The sequence below is a fragment of the Gossypium raimondii genome, chromosome 1 (assembly GCF_025698545.1).
Source record: "Gossypium raimondii isolate GPD5lz chromosome 1, ASM2569854v1, whole genome shotgun sequence".
Lineage (NCBI taxonomy): Eukaryota > Viridiplantae > Streptophyta > Magnoliopsida > Malvales > Malvaceae > Gossypium > Gossypium raimondii.
In genome coordinates, this window is record NC_068565.1 from 20761129 (window position 1) to 20778917 (window position 17789).

At 35.4% G+C, this 17789-nt stretch overlaps 2 protein-coding genes across 2 annotated transcripts; one reads left to right on the forward strand and one right to left on the reverse strand.

Annotated features, from left to right (window-relative positions):
- Positions 1-2257: 2257 nt before the first annotated feature.
- LOC105786888 (uncharacterized) lies at positions 2258-3806 on the forward strand. Its single transcript, XM_012613361.1, has 3 exons — positions 2258-2489; positions 3088-3305; positions 3531-3806. The coding sequence occupies exons 1-3, from the start codon at positions 2258-2260 to the stop codon at positions 3804-3806; spliced, it is 726 nt and encodes a 241-aa protein (XP_012468815.1).
- Positions 3807-8486: 4680 nt separating this feature from the next.
- Positions 8487-17255, reverse strand: LOC105785348 (villin-2). The gene is made up of 23 exons (XM_012611396.2): positions 17007-17255; positions 16124-16252; positions 15794-15893; positions 15630-15698; positions 15294-15530; positions 14969-15146; positions 14690-14822; positions 14400-14559; positions 14171-14321; positions 13990-14087; positions 13744-13902; positions 13145-13213; positions 13006-13074; positions 12754-12891; positions 12216-12347; positions 11765-11915; positions 11642-11652; positions 11419-11559; positions 11215-11340; positions 10453-10512; positions 9298-9541; positions 8970-9154; positions 8487-8885 (listed from the first exon to the last, which is right to left on the reverse strand). Exons 2-23 carry the CDS (start codon positions 16174-16176, stop codon positions 8772-8774), a joined length of 2778 nt encoding a protein of 925 aa, XP_012466850.1. The 5' UTR covers positions 16177-16252; positions 17007-17255; the 3' UTR covers positions 8487-8771.
- Positions 17256-17789: the final 534 nt, after the last annotated feature.

Below are 17789 nucleotides of genomic sequence, written 5' to 3' on the forward strand. Positions count from 1 at the left end.
TTACACGGCCTGACACACGGGCATCTGACACGGTCGTGTGGCCCTACTCAGTGAGTTACACGTGTGGGGACACGGTCGTGTGTCCTTTGTTCGAAAGTTACACGGCTGTGTGACACCTATTTTTTCAATTTTTGCAACTTTTTCTAAAAACTTCTATTTTGTTTCAAATTAGTCCTGAATTGTTTCTAAGCTATATTTAGGGCCTTGAAGGCTCGATTTAGGGACAAAGTGCATGTGTATGACTAGTTTATTATATTTTTCATTTGTTTAAATATTATAATGAAATATGTTTTCAATTGTATGGTAATACTTCGTAACCCTAATTCGGTGACGGAGACGGGTTAGGGATGTTATAAAGAAAATAAACTACGTAAGCAACGAGGGCTAAGCTCGTATAAACTTTAAACATAACTTACCATTTCAATGTTACAAAACATAAATTATACATAATACAACACCAATGCCATAAGCTTAACAAAGCCTAATCAACATCACCAACTCACAAGTTAGTATATCAATCCAAAACATAATTGAAATCAACTATAAGACATGTAAATTTCTATATTACAAAATTATTTAGTTCATAAATCCTTTCACTAAGTCATGATTCAATCCATTTGCATACTTACCATTTCGTTCCATGCCCGTTGAACCATCTAGACTTACATCGGATACTCGGGAAAGCTCACAGAAAGTGTGCCTTTACATACAATTGTAACCTTTCCTTTACATAAATGCTTACACGAGCCGTGTGCCAGGCTGTGTGGTTGGTTGTGTCACTCATTGTTCATCGATTTAGGGCCACACGGGTAAGGCACACGGGCGTGTGTCTAGGCCATGTGTGGCCATGTTTAGTGTAGGGTTCACACGGGTAACAGACACGAGCATATGTCTATGCCGTGTAACTTACTGTTTGTGACTTAGGATTACACAACTAGGCACATGGGTGTGTACCTAGGCTGTGGGAGTGACATGGGCAAGGACACAGGTGTGTGTTCAAGCCATGTAACTCACTGTTTACATTTTAGAACCACACGGGTGTGTGTCCAGGCTGTGTGGCATATAAATAGGGTCCAAATCTCGTTTTTGAGGCCGTGAGTGTCGTCCAACACTAACACGGACCTCTACAATGTATGAATGATCTGAATTTGATTGTGTGAGAACTATTTATGCTCCATAACTGACATATGGATAACATAACTGTTTGTATACTTTAGTGACTATTTTTGACACTGAACTGTATTACATATTTTGTGGATACTTTTACTCTGCATTTGCATGGGTTGAGATTTTGTGAAGAAGGAAGTAATTTGTTCTGAATTGGTGGCTAAGCCATAATGTGTATAAATGTGAATCTGGAGCATTGCTGCATTTTTGATCTAGCAGCTAAGCTACGTCTCTGTAAACGTGTCAGATAGACACTCTATAGTGTGTAAGGTTGGTTGGGCATTTAATGCCTTTAACGGTGCGTTGGGATGGTCGAAGATGGTGTGTAGAGGTTTGGGGTAGGAACAACTACATATGAATATGAAATTGCTTCTGTTTATGTAACTGATCTGTTTGTATCTGAAATGAAATGGCTTCTGTTGCTTAATCGAATATTAGGATTCGAGAATTATCTTTCAAATGTATTTCAATTGAATGAACGTCTTTTATGCACTGAGTTCACAACTCATTTATTTATTGATTGGATTTTAGGTGGTTTTCAAACTTGAATTGGTCGGCGTTGCCGGAGCTCGATCAAGTTTTTATCTTTATTTTAGAAACTACTATTAGGAAATTAAGTAATTCTATGATATTATGATGTTTGGAAAGATTGCATATTTAGTTAATTGATGTGTGGATATTAAATGATGAATGGTTCATTTTGACTGCGTTATAAATGTGGTTTTTTAGTATCGTTGATGTAATTCTCTAGACTTGGTTTGGACGTCTAAGTCGTGTTTAGGGTGCTACATTTAGTGGTATTAGAGCCAGGTTAGTCAAAACTCGGACTGTGTTTGGGCTCATAATGTGTGATAAAAAGTTGTTAAAGGAGAATATGATGTCTGAGTTAATCTGAAAACTAAAATAGTAGTAAATGACCGAGCCTTCGACTCCGAACCTGTAAGTATTCCTTTTCTGTTGTAATGTTTAATTGGAACATCATATTACATAAATTGTTATGTGGTTAAATACTTTGATGTGAGCTGGTGGATTATTCTGATGAAAGTCTGAATTGATCTGTGCACTCTGACATTGTAGATAGATTACTTTTATGAGTTCGTGCAGTAGTCGTGGACGAGAAACTTGTGGGCGCCAAGGAGGAGCTCAAGCAACGTCATCCTTTATGGGTAGTATGCCCAACCTGGAGACCAGCAAGACAGTTGGTACTCCTATTGCTGAGATAGAGTCCCAGACTCCAACGGTCAGGGATGATGCACTGTCTCAGGCTATGATTCAAGCACTGGAGAGGGTCGTAGTGCCATATCTAGATTACGAGGCTGAAGGTCGGTTACTAAACGACTCTGGTCGAATGGGGCTGAATTGTTTAGGGGCGTCATAGAAGTCGCTCCTACTATTGATAAATATTGGCTCGAGGCTACCGAGTATATCATAACTAATCTCGACTGCACTCCCACTCAAAAATTAAGGGGTGTGGTGTCCCTACTGTATGGTAATTACCTTACACATGATCTTGAGTTGACTGCGGTCGTGTTTGCTCTGAAGATCTAGAGGCACTATCTGTATGGTGAAATGTGTATCATTTACACGATCATAAGAGCCTCAAATATCTGTTAACTCAAAAGGAGTTAAACCTTCATCAACGTAAGTGAGTCGAGTTACTTAAGGATTATGACTGCACGATAGAGTATCATCCGGGTAAGGCTAATGTGGTAGATGATGCCCTTAGCCATAGAACGATGACTGATCTGAGATTACAGGTTAAACCGACTTGGGTTGAGCAGATTTGAGTTGAACAGTTGAGTGATGAGTCCTTAGTTCAGCAACCGCAACAGGTTGGTTCGAACAAAACTTCTAATTTCAGCATGAACAACGATAAGGTTTTATGTTTCAGAGGTTAGATTTGTGTGCCTAATGACAAAGAGTTGAGACAGTCGATCCTCTACTGGTGGCTTAGATTGAAACGGGAGGTAGTTGCTTTTGTGTCCCACTATTTGACGTTCCAAGAGGTTAAGGCTGAACATCAGTTGCCTTTCGGTCTGCTTCAGCCAGTTAAGATTCCTCAATGGAAGTGGGAACGTGTAACGATGGATTTTGTTAGTGGGTTGCCTTTAACCCCCACTAAGAAAGATTCAGTTCAGGTCATCGTTGATCGGCTGACCACATCTGCTCACTTCATACCTATCCGAACAGTTTATTCCCTATAGAAGTTAGCTAAACTGTATATTACTGAAATTGTGAGACTGCACAGGATTCCAGTCTCAATTATCTCTGATAGAGATCCGCGATTCACATTTCGATTTTGGAATAAAATTTATGAGGCTTTAGGCACCTAGCATAATTTTAGTATTGCGTATCATCTTCAGACCAACGGACAGTCTAAGCGAGTTATTCAGATTCTAGAGGATATGCTTCGGGGTTGTGTAATAGACTTTCAGGATAGTTGGGAGGATTATCTATCATTGGCTAAGTTTGCATACAATAATAGCTTCGAGTCTAGTATTCAGATGGCACCCTACGAGGCCTTGTATGGTCATAGATGCTGTAGTCCTCTATGTTGGATGGAATTAAGTGAACATCAGGTTTTGGGTCTTGAGCTAGTTTCTGAAACTGAGAACAATATGAAATTGATTAAAGGTTGACTGAAAGTCACCTCTGATTGACAGAAGTCTTATACTGATTTAAAAAGAAAAGATATTTAATTTTTTGTAAGTGATCAAGTGTTTCTAAATGTGTCACTGTGGAAAAAGGTTCTCCGATTTGGACGCAAGGGCAAGTTGAGCCTGAGGTTCATTGGACCTTACTGCATTTTGAAACATGTTAGACCTGTTGCGTATCAACTAGCATTCCCGCCGGAGTTAGAGTGAATTCATGATGTGTTTCATGTCTCAATGTTAAGACGCTATCGGTCTGATCCGTTGCATATTGTTCCTATCGACGAGATCAAGTTACGATCGAGTTTAACATTCGAGGAGGAACCTGTTAAGATCATAGAATGTTATGTTAAATTACTAAGGAAGAAAAATATTCCTCTGGTGAAGGTTCTGTGGCGGAACCATGGCACCGAGGAAGCCATGTGGGAACCTGAAGAATCGATCCGACGATAGTACCCGTATATGTTTGAATCAGGTAATTTCAAGGCTGAAATTCCATTTAGGAGGAAGAGTTGTAATGCCCCAAATTTTGAGAATTGAATGGTAAAAATCTACAGTAATTAGATTTATGTATTTCTAGTTCAGTGCTCTACTTTTGTGTTTAAGGTCTAGAGTTTGAGTTGCATCGTTAAATTTTTTATTATTTTTAAAACAACCCCTATCCATGCTTTACATAGTTAAGTGAGATTCTGTGTAAATTTGTGTTAAGAATGAGCCTGCTGGCTCATTGGTTAAGCAATTGTCTGTATTTTGTCTGGCCCCAAGTTTGAATCTCATCGTATGCATTAGGAAAATTTTTGCTTGTTGTTGGAAGTACGCTGGTGGTTAAGAGAAAAAATTATTATTTTTTAAACGTTCTTTTATTCTCCCTTCTTCTTTCTCTTTTCTTTCTTTTTTTTCCTTGTTATTTTCTTTCTTTTTACTCCTTCGATTTCACTTTTTCAATTGCGTTCGACAAGTGAACATCGAAATCATTAAAACCCCTAAGTTGTTCGAAGATTTCTATGTAAGTTTTGTCGAAAAATCTTAAGCCTCTACGAAGTTTCGTTAGTTTCTATTTGTATTGCTAAATTGAGAATTCTCTAATTGTTTGCGTAAACTCTCTGATAATTTGTTGTTTTTGTTTCCTTAGGCTTGAGTACGGAAGGAGGTAGTCCTTCGCGTGTTGTGTCGATTTAGTGTTGTTGAATTATCGATAAGCATTCGTCGTTAGAAGCTTAGCGTCGAGGTTTCGATGTCCTTAGTTGAGTGTTAATGTATGCAATAATTTATCGTTTTAGTCATTTGATTGGTTGTTGAATGGTTAAATTAGGTTCTGGGACTTCTCTATGTTGATTCTACTGCAAAACGAGATCAGGTGCGTATCAAAAACCTCAATTTTTACGAATTTGGGTCGCTAGAAAACGTGACGGTCAATGCCACATGGCCAGGCACATGGGCTTGTGCCTAGGCCGTGTTGGCCGTGTAACTCATTGTTCATCGATTTGGGGCTACAAGGGCAAGGCACTCGGGCGTGTGTCAGGGCCGTGTGTGGCCATGTTAAGTGCAGGGTTCACACGGGGAATATACATGGGCATGTGTCTAAGCCGTGTAACTTACTGTTTACGACTTAGTACCACATGGCCAGGGACATGGGTGTGTGCCCAAGCCGTATGAGTCACACGGGCAAGGACACGGGTGTGTGTCCATGCCGTGTAACTCACTGTTTATGTTTTGGAACCATACCGGCAGGGGACACAGGCGTGTGTTTAGGCCGTGTGGCATATAAATAGGGTCTAAATCTCGTTTTTGATGCCGTGAGTGTCGTCCAACACTAACGCGGACCTCCACAATGTATGAATGATCTGAATTGATTGTATGAGAACTCTCTGATGCTCTATAACTGACATATGGATAACATAACTATTTGTATATTGTAGTGACTATTTCTGACACTGAAGTGTATTACATATGTTGTGGATACTTTTACTTTGCATTTGCATGGGTTGGGATTTTGTAAAGAAAGAAGTAATTTGTTCTGAATTGGTGGCTAAGCCATGATGTGTATAAATGTGAATCTGGCGCATTACTATATTTCGATCTAGGAGCTAAGCTGCATTTCTGTAAATGTGTCAGATAGACACTCTACGGTGTATAGGGTTAGTTGGGCATTGAACGCCCTTAACGGTGTGTTGGGATAGTCGAAGATGGTGTGTAGAGGTTGGGGGTAGGAACAACTGCATATGAATCTGAAACTATTTATGTTTATGTAACTGATCTGTTCTGTATCTAAACTGAAATGGCTTCTGTTGCTTAATCGAATCTTGGGATTAAAGAATTATCTTTCTATATTTCAATTGAATGAACGTATTTTATGCACTAAGTTTACAACTCATTTATTTACTGATTGGATTTCAGGTGGTTCTCAAACTTGAAGGGGTCGGGGCCACGGTAGCTCGATCAAGCTTTTATCTTTCTTTTAAATACTACTATTAGGAAATTCAATAGTCTATGATATTATGATGTTTTGAAAGATTGCATACTTAGTTAATTGCTGTGTGGATATTAAGTGATGAATGGTTCATTTTTTCTGCGTTATAGATGTGGTGTTTTTAGTATAGTTGATGTAATTCTCTGGACTTGATTTGGACGTCTAGGCTGGGTTTAGGATGTTACATAAAATGTTACAAAATTTATGAAAAAATTTAAGAAATAATTAAATGCAATTTAATTAACATATACAATCAACTAATACATCACACGGGTAAAGAAAACTATTATATATATATATATGCTTAATTTTGTACACGGATTAATTAAGTTGACAACTTTTTTTATCTATCATATATATATATATAAACACAAGTTTAAAGGAAGTTACGAATTGATGAATGTCGTTTTGTTATTCATTATATTATTAAAATTTTCATATTTATAAATTTTATCACATTTTCATATAAAATTTTAATTTTTATTAAAATATTTTGTTAAATAATTTTTTGAACAATTTCATTATAGATTCGATCATATCTACTCTTTTTGATATGATATTTAGAACTACTCATAGCCCCTCTCCAACCCATAAATAGAAGGAACCCACGTCCTCCTATATTGACAGTAATGTCCATGCTAATCAAACTAAGACTCAATTAAATTTTGTTAAATAAAATTAGTTAATAATTTTTTTATCATACTTATAAGAAAGATTTTTATTCTATTAGAAGACTTCTATTAATTGAATTTAAAGAAAAAATATTACTTTTATTTTAAAAACACATTTTAATTATTTATATAATAAGTAACTTTATATTTAATACATAAATTTTATAAATAATAAATTTATAATTTTATTCTAAAATATTATAATTATATGAATTATATATTATGAAAAAATTATTATGGTCAGTTTATTGACTATTAAAAATTAAATAATGAATAGTTTAATTTACAGTGTATCAACTTTTATAGTTTAATATTATATTTGAATGGTGAAAATAATTAATTCACGTTAATCAGTTATTATTTTAAATAACATTGTTTTATATTAATTATATGAAGTGAAATTTATTGTACATAAAATATGGTAAAAATATTTTAATCATGGTTTGAATTTTTTATTAATACAATATTTTAATTTTAAATAAATTAATATATTTTAATTATGTTTAATAATTTAAATAATGAATATTATTTTATACTAATCACAATAATTAAAAATAATTTTTAAGAAATTAAATGTTTAAAATTTAAGTAGTTATTTTAGAAATATTTGTAAATATAAGTATTTTTATTTTTATTTGATCGGCGAAGGTTAAAATTATTATGGATTCTGTTTTGAGAAAAAAGTGTAACAGCTCTACAAAATTTCATCCCATTAAGTTAAAATTACAAACACCAAGCAATGACTCAAATATATCAATTTTGTTGTTAGTGTTTCCCAAAAGAAAATAATTTAGTTATGAAAAAAAAAGATTGTATAAAATAATAATAATAATTTAAATTGTATTACATAATTGCGAATGAAGTTGTGATATTGTGGCAAAGACTAAGGGTGAGTTTGGATTGGCGGTGCGTTTACCTGCGGTTAGTGTAAAAATAGCAGTGGCGGTGAGATTAGATACTGTAGTGATACTGTAGCGTGAGATAAAAAGTAAGTTAAACGCACCGCACCGCATCCAATCGCCCATTCAAACCCACCCTAAAACTCTTGGATCTTAAGCTTTTAAAAAACTGCATCACATAGTTAGAAATTTAAAACAAAATCAATTGTATATTACAAATTATATGTAATAATTATTTTTTGACAAGTTTTGATTTCATCCGATAAGTGGTAGTTCGATTTTCTTCAAAAATTAGATTCATTGAAAACACCAGATCAAAGGTCAACAAGTGGGATGGTTCAATGTTGTTGAAATTTTTAAAATATCAATTAATAAAATTTCATAAATATAAAAAGTCAGAAAAATTTTAAAAAACAATATTTATAAAACAAGAACCAAAATTAACCTGAAAAAGAAACTTTTTTGTTTTTTGTTTTATTGGTTGTCCAATTAGTTCCTACCAATTCGTAACCGTAAAAAGCTCAACTTTACACTAATTAATTAAATGGCGATTTTTTCCTCTCCGATTGAAGAGCCAAACAAGATCAGCATAAAGAAAAACATAATATTCTTAAAATGATGAATTGAATTAACCAAAAGATCAAATGAGATATTATATGCAACCAAATCAAAGAATGTTGACCTGCGAAACATTCCAATATGAGTTCATGGTAATCCATGCAACATCGGAATCCATCCGAATACTAATTACACGTACGTTTATCAAGAAGGAAAAACGGACAAAAATGGTAATCCAGGCATCGTGTAGATGAAACCATGATTTTTGGGCGGAATTGAAGATCAAATATAGGGAGGGATTGCTAGGTAGAATGCAATGGAAACACTTAAATCACTTGTTCAAGTGCATGAAGCTCTAGAATAGATCAACTTCCTTCTTTTGAAGATCTTGCTTCCACTTTGGCAACTTGTAAAATGCTTCTTTCGGCATCCCGAATACCGTCTCGAACTCCTCATCGGACAAATAAGTCTGAGAAATCAAAGCCAGAGTAAGAACTAATATAACTCAGAAAAAGGATAAGAGTGAACTTGTAAACATCGATGATGGGACAACCTCTCTGCGTTTGAAGTCAATTCCAGTTACTGGATTTTCAGATTTGGACTTCAGCTGGTCGTAACTGTATGTACATGACTGAGTTATCGGTTCCGAATTGTCCCCATTGGTTTCACCTGTCTCGCCTTCAGCTGTCTCATGAGAATCGTGTGCGCCGGAAGGGTCTGCTTCACTCTTTGCTTCATCTGTACAATAGAATTACATGTAAAGACAAGAGATGAGTTTAACTTAGTGGACATTGCAGCAAGATCCGGTGTATTGATCTTAAGCAATGGTTCTTTCTTTTTTGGAGAAGAACTTTGTTCAAAGATACAAAAAGGGTACTTACAAGTAGGGCTGGTTACTGCAGGAGTGCTGCTAGCAGATTTTCTAGGGGATCCATCGGGTGATTTCTTCATTTCCGCAGTAAGAACTTGGGAGAGAGCAGCTACAGCAGCAGCTCGCTGTGATCCCTGACCGGTGCAAACTGGCTTTGGAGCTGAGGTTTTGCCTTCTGGTGATGGATTAAATGCAGATGTTAAGGCAGCTAAAGCTTCGGCTCTTTGCCTGGGTCCTTGTCCATCAGATCGATCCTGAGCTTGAAATAATGGTGCATATCAAATTCTTAAACTAAAAAGCAATGTAGAATGCTTTGAATTCTCAAAATACACAGCAGTTCACACAATAATGCATCATGACATAAAACTTGAGGGAATGGCTGCAAAAGCAGAAGGAATCAATAATTGGGTACATCTGGAAACATACCATGACAAAAAGGTCAAATGAGGGATGAAACAAGGCCGAAGCAATATCTGAACCAATTGAAAAGAGGGGAAAGAAATGCAGTATCAAGCTGAAGCTAAATGAAAAAAGAGATGGTGGGAAACAGAAACTTCTTTCATTTACATCATTTTCTTTTCTGTCTGACTTTCGGTATCTTGCTATAGCAGCTAACACAGATGACAAATATTAAATTCAATAACCCAGAATGCAAAAGCATTTGGCAGACAAAACACAACATGAAGTTGCTTGTTATCATCACTGATAACCTACGGTTGGAAGTCTTCTTTGATCAACTTGGACGTTTCAACATCTAGTGCATGTGAGGAAAAAGGTAATAGGAAAAATGTCGAAGTGCTTGAATGGACCATAGCCTTTGGCCCATAGGTTGAGGAAGTTGATTATGGATGGATGAAAATAAATGTATGCAGAAAAAGCATTAATTGAAATTAAATTGCAGTTCAGTAGCCATCGTTTCTATTGCAACAATTAGGAGGAAGTGGGTTTGAGCATGCAGCTTTTCCTCCAATTAAAAGGGTGGGGAAGGGTTACGGGTAGAAGTAGGCTTTGTATAAAAAAAAAAAGAGAGAAATAGCACTGGCAGCTAAAGAAACCATTTTGGTTCCCTTTGGACTTTCATTTTATGATCCAAATTTCTGTATACTAAACAGAAATTTCATATGCTGAAAATTTTCAACGCATGTGAACTAAAAATGGAAATTACCTCTGCATGGCTAGCACCAAAGAGCAATGCCACCTTCTTCTGGAACGAGTTTCCTGGCACCTATGATCCACAAAAAACATCAAAGCATAATTATTAAACAGATGCAGTGCGTGCAGTACACATGAAAGGAAGGATGAATCATGTCATGCAAAAAGCAGTTAACTCTTAGAGAAAACAACAGAGCATTTCGTAAAGTTTTCAGTGTGTGGATACAATTCACAGTAACTGATTCTTTTTCGGACACGGTGACAACAATAGGGTAATTGTTGTCTCATCCAAGATATAAGAAGCTCTCAATGATATGATCCTCTAATTTTAATCTTTTGAAGGATTACATGGTACTTTCATTAAACAAGTGCACTATGTTAATCAATTCTATGGACCATATAGCATTAATATATCACAAAAAAGTTTACTATCCTACTTTTCCATCATTGGGAATGTCTCATTTGAGTCACCTGTTCAGAAGTTTTTCTCTTTTTTTTTTCTCATTCTTAATTGCTTTTGGTGCTGAGAAAGAAATCCATGAAACCGAGGTTACTTATTATGGTTACAGGTATTGCAAATCTCATAGAGGCTCTCTACACATACATTCAAACATTTCCTTATCTAGAAAACTATTGCATTGATTAAAAGCATTTTATGCGGACAAGCTGAGAATATAACTTCACATAATTTGTTACTGATGAAGACAAACAATTTAACATTAATTCAAGTGACAAGAAGGATAAAGTAGAAAACTTTAATGAAGGAAACACATACAGTAGCTCGGTGAGAATCCCATGAAAAGAATGTAATGAAGAAGCAGGGTTCATTTCCTTCAGTAACTTTGTATAGTGTAATCTTTGGCGACATACCCTCTAGAGATACAGCCCTGTCTATGTATTTCTGCATGGAATTTTCTAAAATGAATGATGAGCGTATGAAAAGGATCATACAAAGAAGAACCCAATGTTTATTTATTACCTGGCCAAATTCAAAAGCCTGTTGTTTTTCTTTGGCGTCTACACACTGACCAACCCAAACAAACACTTCAGCACGAGTGTCGAGTATCAGAATATCTTCAGTCAAGAGATCGTCCTGATCGAAATTGTAAACTTCCTCAACCTGAACAATGGAATGGAAACTTACATATAGAATGCACTGGATATAGCAGTAACAAGTTTCAATCACATTAGGAGAAACTCACTTTAAACTTTCCTGAGGTATCCCCGTAGAAGAATATAAAATCATGGAAAAAAAAGTTAGAATGGTATAAACTTCGTTAGTAACTGAGGGCAAAGCAAATCACATTTTTGGTTAAGAAATACACCTTTATTAAGATAGAAAGTGTACAAGTGGGGATCCCTGACAATCTCATGAGATTCTTTTTCGGTTGAGGTATAATCTTGTTTCCCACCAAGTGCAGACCAGAAGGCAGAGGTCTCAGTTCCTTCTTTACAATGTTTCCGAGTTACTCCAGGCTGAATGTGAAAGATTATTAGATGATTGATTGACATGGGGAAAGGAAATCTTGGAAGAACTAAACAATGGTAGTGTTATCCTTATTTATGAGGAGCAAATCACAAGCTTTAAGCCAGAAACAGATTTAATATCGTCCCACTACCAATGCTTAATTGGTCAACTCAACCTGTTGGAACTTGGAGTATAGACTATAAGAATGCAACTATATCAAGTCTTACCAGTCTTCCCAATAAATCTGTGTTCTTTTATCTTGTGTCACAAGAAAAACCCCAATGTAAACAACTTTCTATAGTGTATACCTTCAAAAATTCAGCAACTTTGGGAGCCAAGTGCTGCTGTTCGTGAGTGCTTTGAGTTCCATACCAAGTGAAAATTGCTGAAGATCCAGATTGCAGGAGGAAACACTCAGTCGAGTTCAACGATGTTGCCACCTAAACAATAGTTACAGAAACAAGGACACAGTCATCATGCAGCACTATACCTGTTGTTAGAATACAAAAGTAAATGGTAGTCAGACGGCACACGTCATAACAAAAAACTGCAGGATTGCAGTCGTCATCACGCATTTAAAATAGCTCATTTCTCACTATTATTAAAATAATGGAGAGATTATGAAAATTACAAATTGGAAAAAGGTGTTACATCAAACATGATTGTACAGTCAATGGTAGCAACAAGAAATGTTACGGTCTAAAATACTGGCATGTAAAACAAGATTAAATCATTGTTTGCATTTAGGTTTTAAGAAAAAAAATACATTTTTATTCATTGGAAAATCAAACCAACCAATGAAATTTTAAAAGGCAAAACATGACAAAATAACCAACTAATACATACTGCATCAACTTGTTGTGCTTTAATATTGTGCATGGAGTTTCCTGATATCTGAAATAGAGCAACAGAATCTGCTGTGTAGGTTTCATCAGTCAAGCCTTTCTCTTCTATACTCTTTCTGTAACCAGCGCTTATGCCACCCTAAATAGGAATCAGTCATTGGAAAATTGATACCTTTGTAATTCAAACCAAAAACTCTACAAGCAAAGGTAAATTGCTAATGAGATTCTAAAAGTTTGAGGTCAAGTTGAATACCTTAAGGACCACCATAGGTTGAAAAAGTGCAACAAATTGAGGTGGCTCTTTACCTTCATATACACGACCCTGTAAGAAGCATCTATTAGAAACACAAGCGTTAGAATAACCATAGTCAGCCAAGGGTAATATATGATACCTGAACAGGCCTCCCCTTATGTGAGTTAAACACTGTATTAGCCAACTCAGCAGCTATCTTTTGGTCCTCCTGAATTAAGATATATGTACTTTTAGAAAATGAATCTTTTAAGTAGTGATGACCATCATCACAATGAAGCCATCAAGTTAACATGTGACTACATAAGCACCTCTTTCTTCTATGAAAAAACATGATGGGCAGAAGCTACAAATGGGAAAATAATGAAAGATGGGATTTACATTCAATGCGGAGAACAAGTTGAATGAAGTAGATATTGTTACCACTAAACGATCTAGAAAGCAATTCTTAAAAGAAATGGCAATAAAAGTGCAACTTATTGCAGACAAAATCAATGATGGCAGTCCAAGTAGACGTGCATGAAATTCAGAAGACAACTTCTAAATTCCATCAGTAGGAGGCACTCATATTGGGGCCCTATCTATCGTTCTTTCAGTAATGACAAGGAGCTCATCTTGGCAGCATGCTAGTCCACATTCTTTAAATCAAATCCACTGTTTCGCATTGCTATTTTGAAGGCAGTTCTATATATCATTAACAAAAACTTGAGGACAAATGACCACAAGGGCAATGTAAATTACCTCATTGCTATCCTTTCCAATCCAACAGCACAGAAAGTAATCTTCTTTCCTTTCACCTGAGTGGTATGTATAAAGCAGAATGTAGCAGTCTCCACTACAGAATTTACCAATATCCTCTTTTGGCAACGGCGTTTTGGCACTGTCATCAATGCACCATACCTGAAAAGCAAGACCATACTCATATAAACATTTTTTGTCTTTAAGTCAAATATCAATAAGAAAATAAAAGAAAAATATGAACATGACCTCCATCTTTCCACCGCCTTCAAGCAAAGGAACTTCTTCTTGTACAGGAGCAGTTTTGGTCAAACCTTTGACTGCAACTTTTTGTTGCTTCAGCAAAGCTAGCAGTAGAAAAAAATGGTATTCAATAATGTTAAACACAAAATATTATAGTGTTAACTGTAGCTTCTTAAGTGATCCATACCAGCTACTTTTCCTCTTCCGTCGTCACCACCAGGAGTTGCAGATGCAGCCGGCCAAGAATCGAAGTAGGACTTGAATGAACTGGTTTCATACCCTTGGATGAGACGGGTTATGCGTGTTGCTTTTGGTCTATTGTGGCTAGCAACAAAGTCCTGCAGATAAAAGTTTGGGAATGAGAATTCATATTTTTTACATACATAAAGAAACCAAAACCACGTCTCGAGCTCTACCTCAGCGGATTGAGTGGCTACTTTTCTCTCCTCTACTTGTGTTGCCCGTCCAATCCAAACAAAAATCTCAGCACCACAGTCTAGTAGATAGCATTTGCTGTTTTCCAGCATGCTTTTCGATAGTTCACCTTCTATGGGCTTTACCTCACCTTCAGTTATGCTACAGGAACCAGTGACTCCAAATTAGCAGTTAGTGAAAATGCACACCTTTTGACACAGGATGTGTCTACTCACTTAAATTTGCTCCAATAGAAATTTAAATCTAGCAAAATTTTAGAAGATATAGTTACCTATAAAGTTTAGCTGGAGTGGACTCGGGAATAACATCATCTTCACTGCTAGCTTTCTTGCCTAAGGGAGCAAAACCACCAAAGAGGACCCAGAACTCACCGGAATCTGACTCAGTGTCCAATTTCCCATCATCTGGCAGGGTGATTACCATTAAAAAAGTGATAGCTTTAGATAGAGTAAAATGAATATACCTTGCGCAAAATTCAGTTAATACTTGCAGACAAGTTAAAAAAGCTGGAAAAACAACATCATCAATACTGAAAATGGATCATCCTTACCAACAATTGCAACATTGCACACTCCACCATGGTACTTTTCCTTTAAAAACTGGATAATTTCTAATGCCTTTGCCCTTTCCTGAATATTAGAGTTTGCACCATTGAACTGATAAATCTTGTTCTCAGTGTCCAGGATAAATACATCATCGTGATTCAGTGAAGACCGGGCAAAAGGAATCTGCAAGAGAATAATACAAAATGGTATTTCCATCATCCAGAAAAGCCTTACTAATTAATTTATAATTAGGTCATGAAACTTTTCTTTTCTTTTTTCTTTGAATCCATATTCATCAAACTTATGTAAAGATCATCACTCATCAGATACCTGCTTCAATTTGACAACTCGTTTTCCTTTGCATATATATAACCGAGTTTCAAACACTTCTTCTTCTGGTGTTTTAAATCCAGAAGCAACACCACCCTCCAAGGGTACAATGCAAGGTTTAAAGTATGACAAAAATTTGTCAGATTCATGGCCTTGAAGTTCCCTGTGCTGCACGGCACGACCTCCTAGCGCTGCATCTAACTCAACAGTTTTGATAGCAGCAGCTCCAGCTTCGTCCTGCAGGTGGGAACATTATCTCAGATGATGTTTTAGTTCATTTGAAGGAATATTTAAATCCTCAACAAAATAAGATAAGAAGATTCAGCAAAAGCTCACCTGACTGGTATCTTTCCCAATCCAGAAGTGTATGTCATACATATGCGAACCAGCCTTGCTATGTATCGTCTACAAAAATCATGTAAAAAATCGAAATAAGACAGAGGCTCACTTAGAAATTTATGTTATGTGGGTGGCAAGTGAGAGAGAAAAAGATTCTTCACATGTAAGACAATGTAAGAATCCCCCATGTAGAATTTTCCGTAGTCTGACTTTTGCAACGGAACTGGCTGAAAATTCTCAATACGCCAGATTTCAGTCCCTCTACAAGATGTCAAGTGCAACAGCCTTAACGCAAAAAAAATTCATGATACATATGCAACATAACCACAGACCTCAACAAGAAGAAAAAAGAATTTATCATTATATTTTCTCTTCTCTATTTCCTGCTGACAACTGGACAATAGTTGGTGACTGATTCCATTCTCTCTTATCAAAAGACCAAAAGAAAATATACTTAAAATATAAAAAAAAACCCTTTGTTTTAAGGATACGGTTTTTGACCAACTCCTTGAAATGCAGGATCCAGAACTTTTGATGAGCTCATTTCTAGGAATTCTTTATCACCGTTTTAAGCAAAAAAAATAAGTATCACACAGCTTGAGAATCCAACCTTCAGCAGTCTAGAAGTTGCAAAAAATTAGAAATAGATGATGCAGGTGAAAATTAAAATTAAGTTACGTTAAAAAATGGAATAATACTAATAAAAAAAAAACTAGGACAATTTAAGTAAGACTAAACAAGAGTCCTATTTCACAATTGCACCATATATATAACCACAAAACAGATAATAAGAGTCTAATTATCATGGAAAAAACAAAATATCAATTTTGCTTTCTATAATAGCAGGACTTTTCACAATCTTCAGCGATAACCCAATGTAGGCAACAGTTACATGCTGTCCAGGTCTACCAATCACGTGATAAAAAAGGAAGAAAAATTTGAATCGGATGAACCAAACAATCGTTCAAAACTTGGTTCACAGCTAATGTATCCGTTAATCTCTAATGCTCAGTCACATGTTACAAGGCAACAACAAATTAAAAATCATATCCATAAGCGATGATACAGAACTGAATTCTAAAATCTTCATAGCAAGCAGAAAACATATAAAAAAAGACAATTATGATCCAAAAATAGGAGAGCAGTCCGAAAATTTGATATCAGCGTCACACATGCAGATGAAAAAAAAAAACAATTATGGAGAAAAAGAAACAAAACCCATTAAAACTAGGACAATATCAAGAGTACCCAGATAAAAGAAAACATCAAATGGAACACGAAAACAAAATGTATATCCAAATGGTTTATAAGCCCAAAAAAGAAATGATCAAAGCAATGGCGTTTTCCCTTGATCGTTGCAGAGAAAAAGGGCACCTTGAGATTGAGAGAGAGATATCTCTGAGTTTTAAGGAAAAAGAGCTACGAGGAGCTCGCAAATCAATGAAGGGATGAATGGAGAGGAAAGAAAAGAAAAGAAGAAAGAGTTATGTGTGTTTTTTTGGAAGAGAAGGAAAGGAAATGGGAAATGATAATAGAGAGAGATTGGGGCAGAGAAAGTAGTCGTTAATCGTTATAGTAAAAGGATCCGGTAACGATGGCAACGGCCTTGTTGATATTTCCATTTCTTTCTCTTTAGCTTCCATTTTCATTTTTCTTTTTTTATTACTAATTTTCCTTGCGCTCTACATTTTTTTTCGTAAAATAATAAAAAAAACCGCGACTTTTATTATTTTATTTAGACCAATATTCATACTTTTATTGTATTTAAAGATTTCTTTTCTTAATTCACGTTAAATAAATAAATAAATAAATTATATTGCAGTTATTTAAAAGGTATAATGACTTAATTGACCCTCAACTTTACAAAAAATTATTTTAATCTTTTATTTATTTTTTTGCCTCTTTTAACCTTTCAATTTGTGATATTTGTCAAATCACCAACACAAATAAATATGTTAGCGAATGTTAACTTTTCACATACATATGGATTGTTACATTAGCAATTAATTAATTTTTAAAAAAATTTAAACAATTTAAAAAACCTATAAAATTATTAAAAATTATTAAATTTATTTAAAAAGTATAAAAATATTTTTCAATTTTTAAAAATTAATTAATTGCTAACGTGGCATATACGTGGACTGTCACATAGATTTC

What these genes read in the sequence shown, in the direction of transcription:
- LOC105786888 (XM_012613361.1), top strand. Translation starts at nt 2,258, where the DNA reads ATGAGTTCGTGCAGTAGTCGTGGACGAGAAACTTGTGGGCGCCAAGGA. An exon ending in TCTAGATTACGAGGCTGAAG is followed by an intron (nt 2,490 to 3,087) that starts GTCGGTTACTAA and finishes CTAATGACAAAG; the next exon opens with AGTTGAGACAGTCGATCCTC. An exon ending in CTAAGAAAGATTCAGTTCAG is followed by an intron (nt 3,306 to 3,530) that starts GTCATCGTTGAT and finishes TATCATCTTCAG; the next exon opens with ACCAACGGACAGTCTAAGCG.
- LOC105785348 (XM_012611396.2), bottom strand. Translation starts at nt 16,176, where the DNA reads ATGAGCTCATCAAAAGTTCTGGATCCTGCATTTCAAGGAGTTGGTCAA. An exon ending in ACTCCAGCTAAACTTTATAG is followed by an intron (nt 14,560 to 14,689) that starts GTAACTATATCT and finishes TGGTTCCTGTAG; the next exon opens with CATAACTGAAGGTGAGGTAA. An exon ending in AAGTTGCTGAATTTTTGAAG is followed by an intron (nt 11,916 to 12,215) that starts GTATACACTATA and finishes TTTCACATTCAG; the next exon opens with CCTGGAGTAACTCGGAAACA.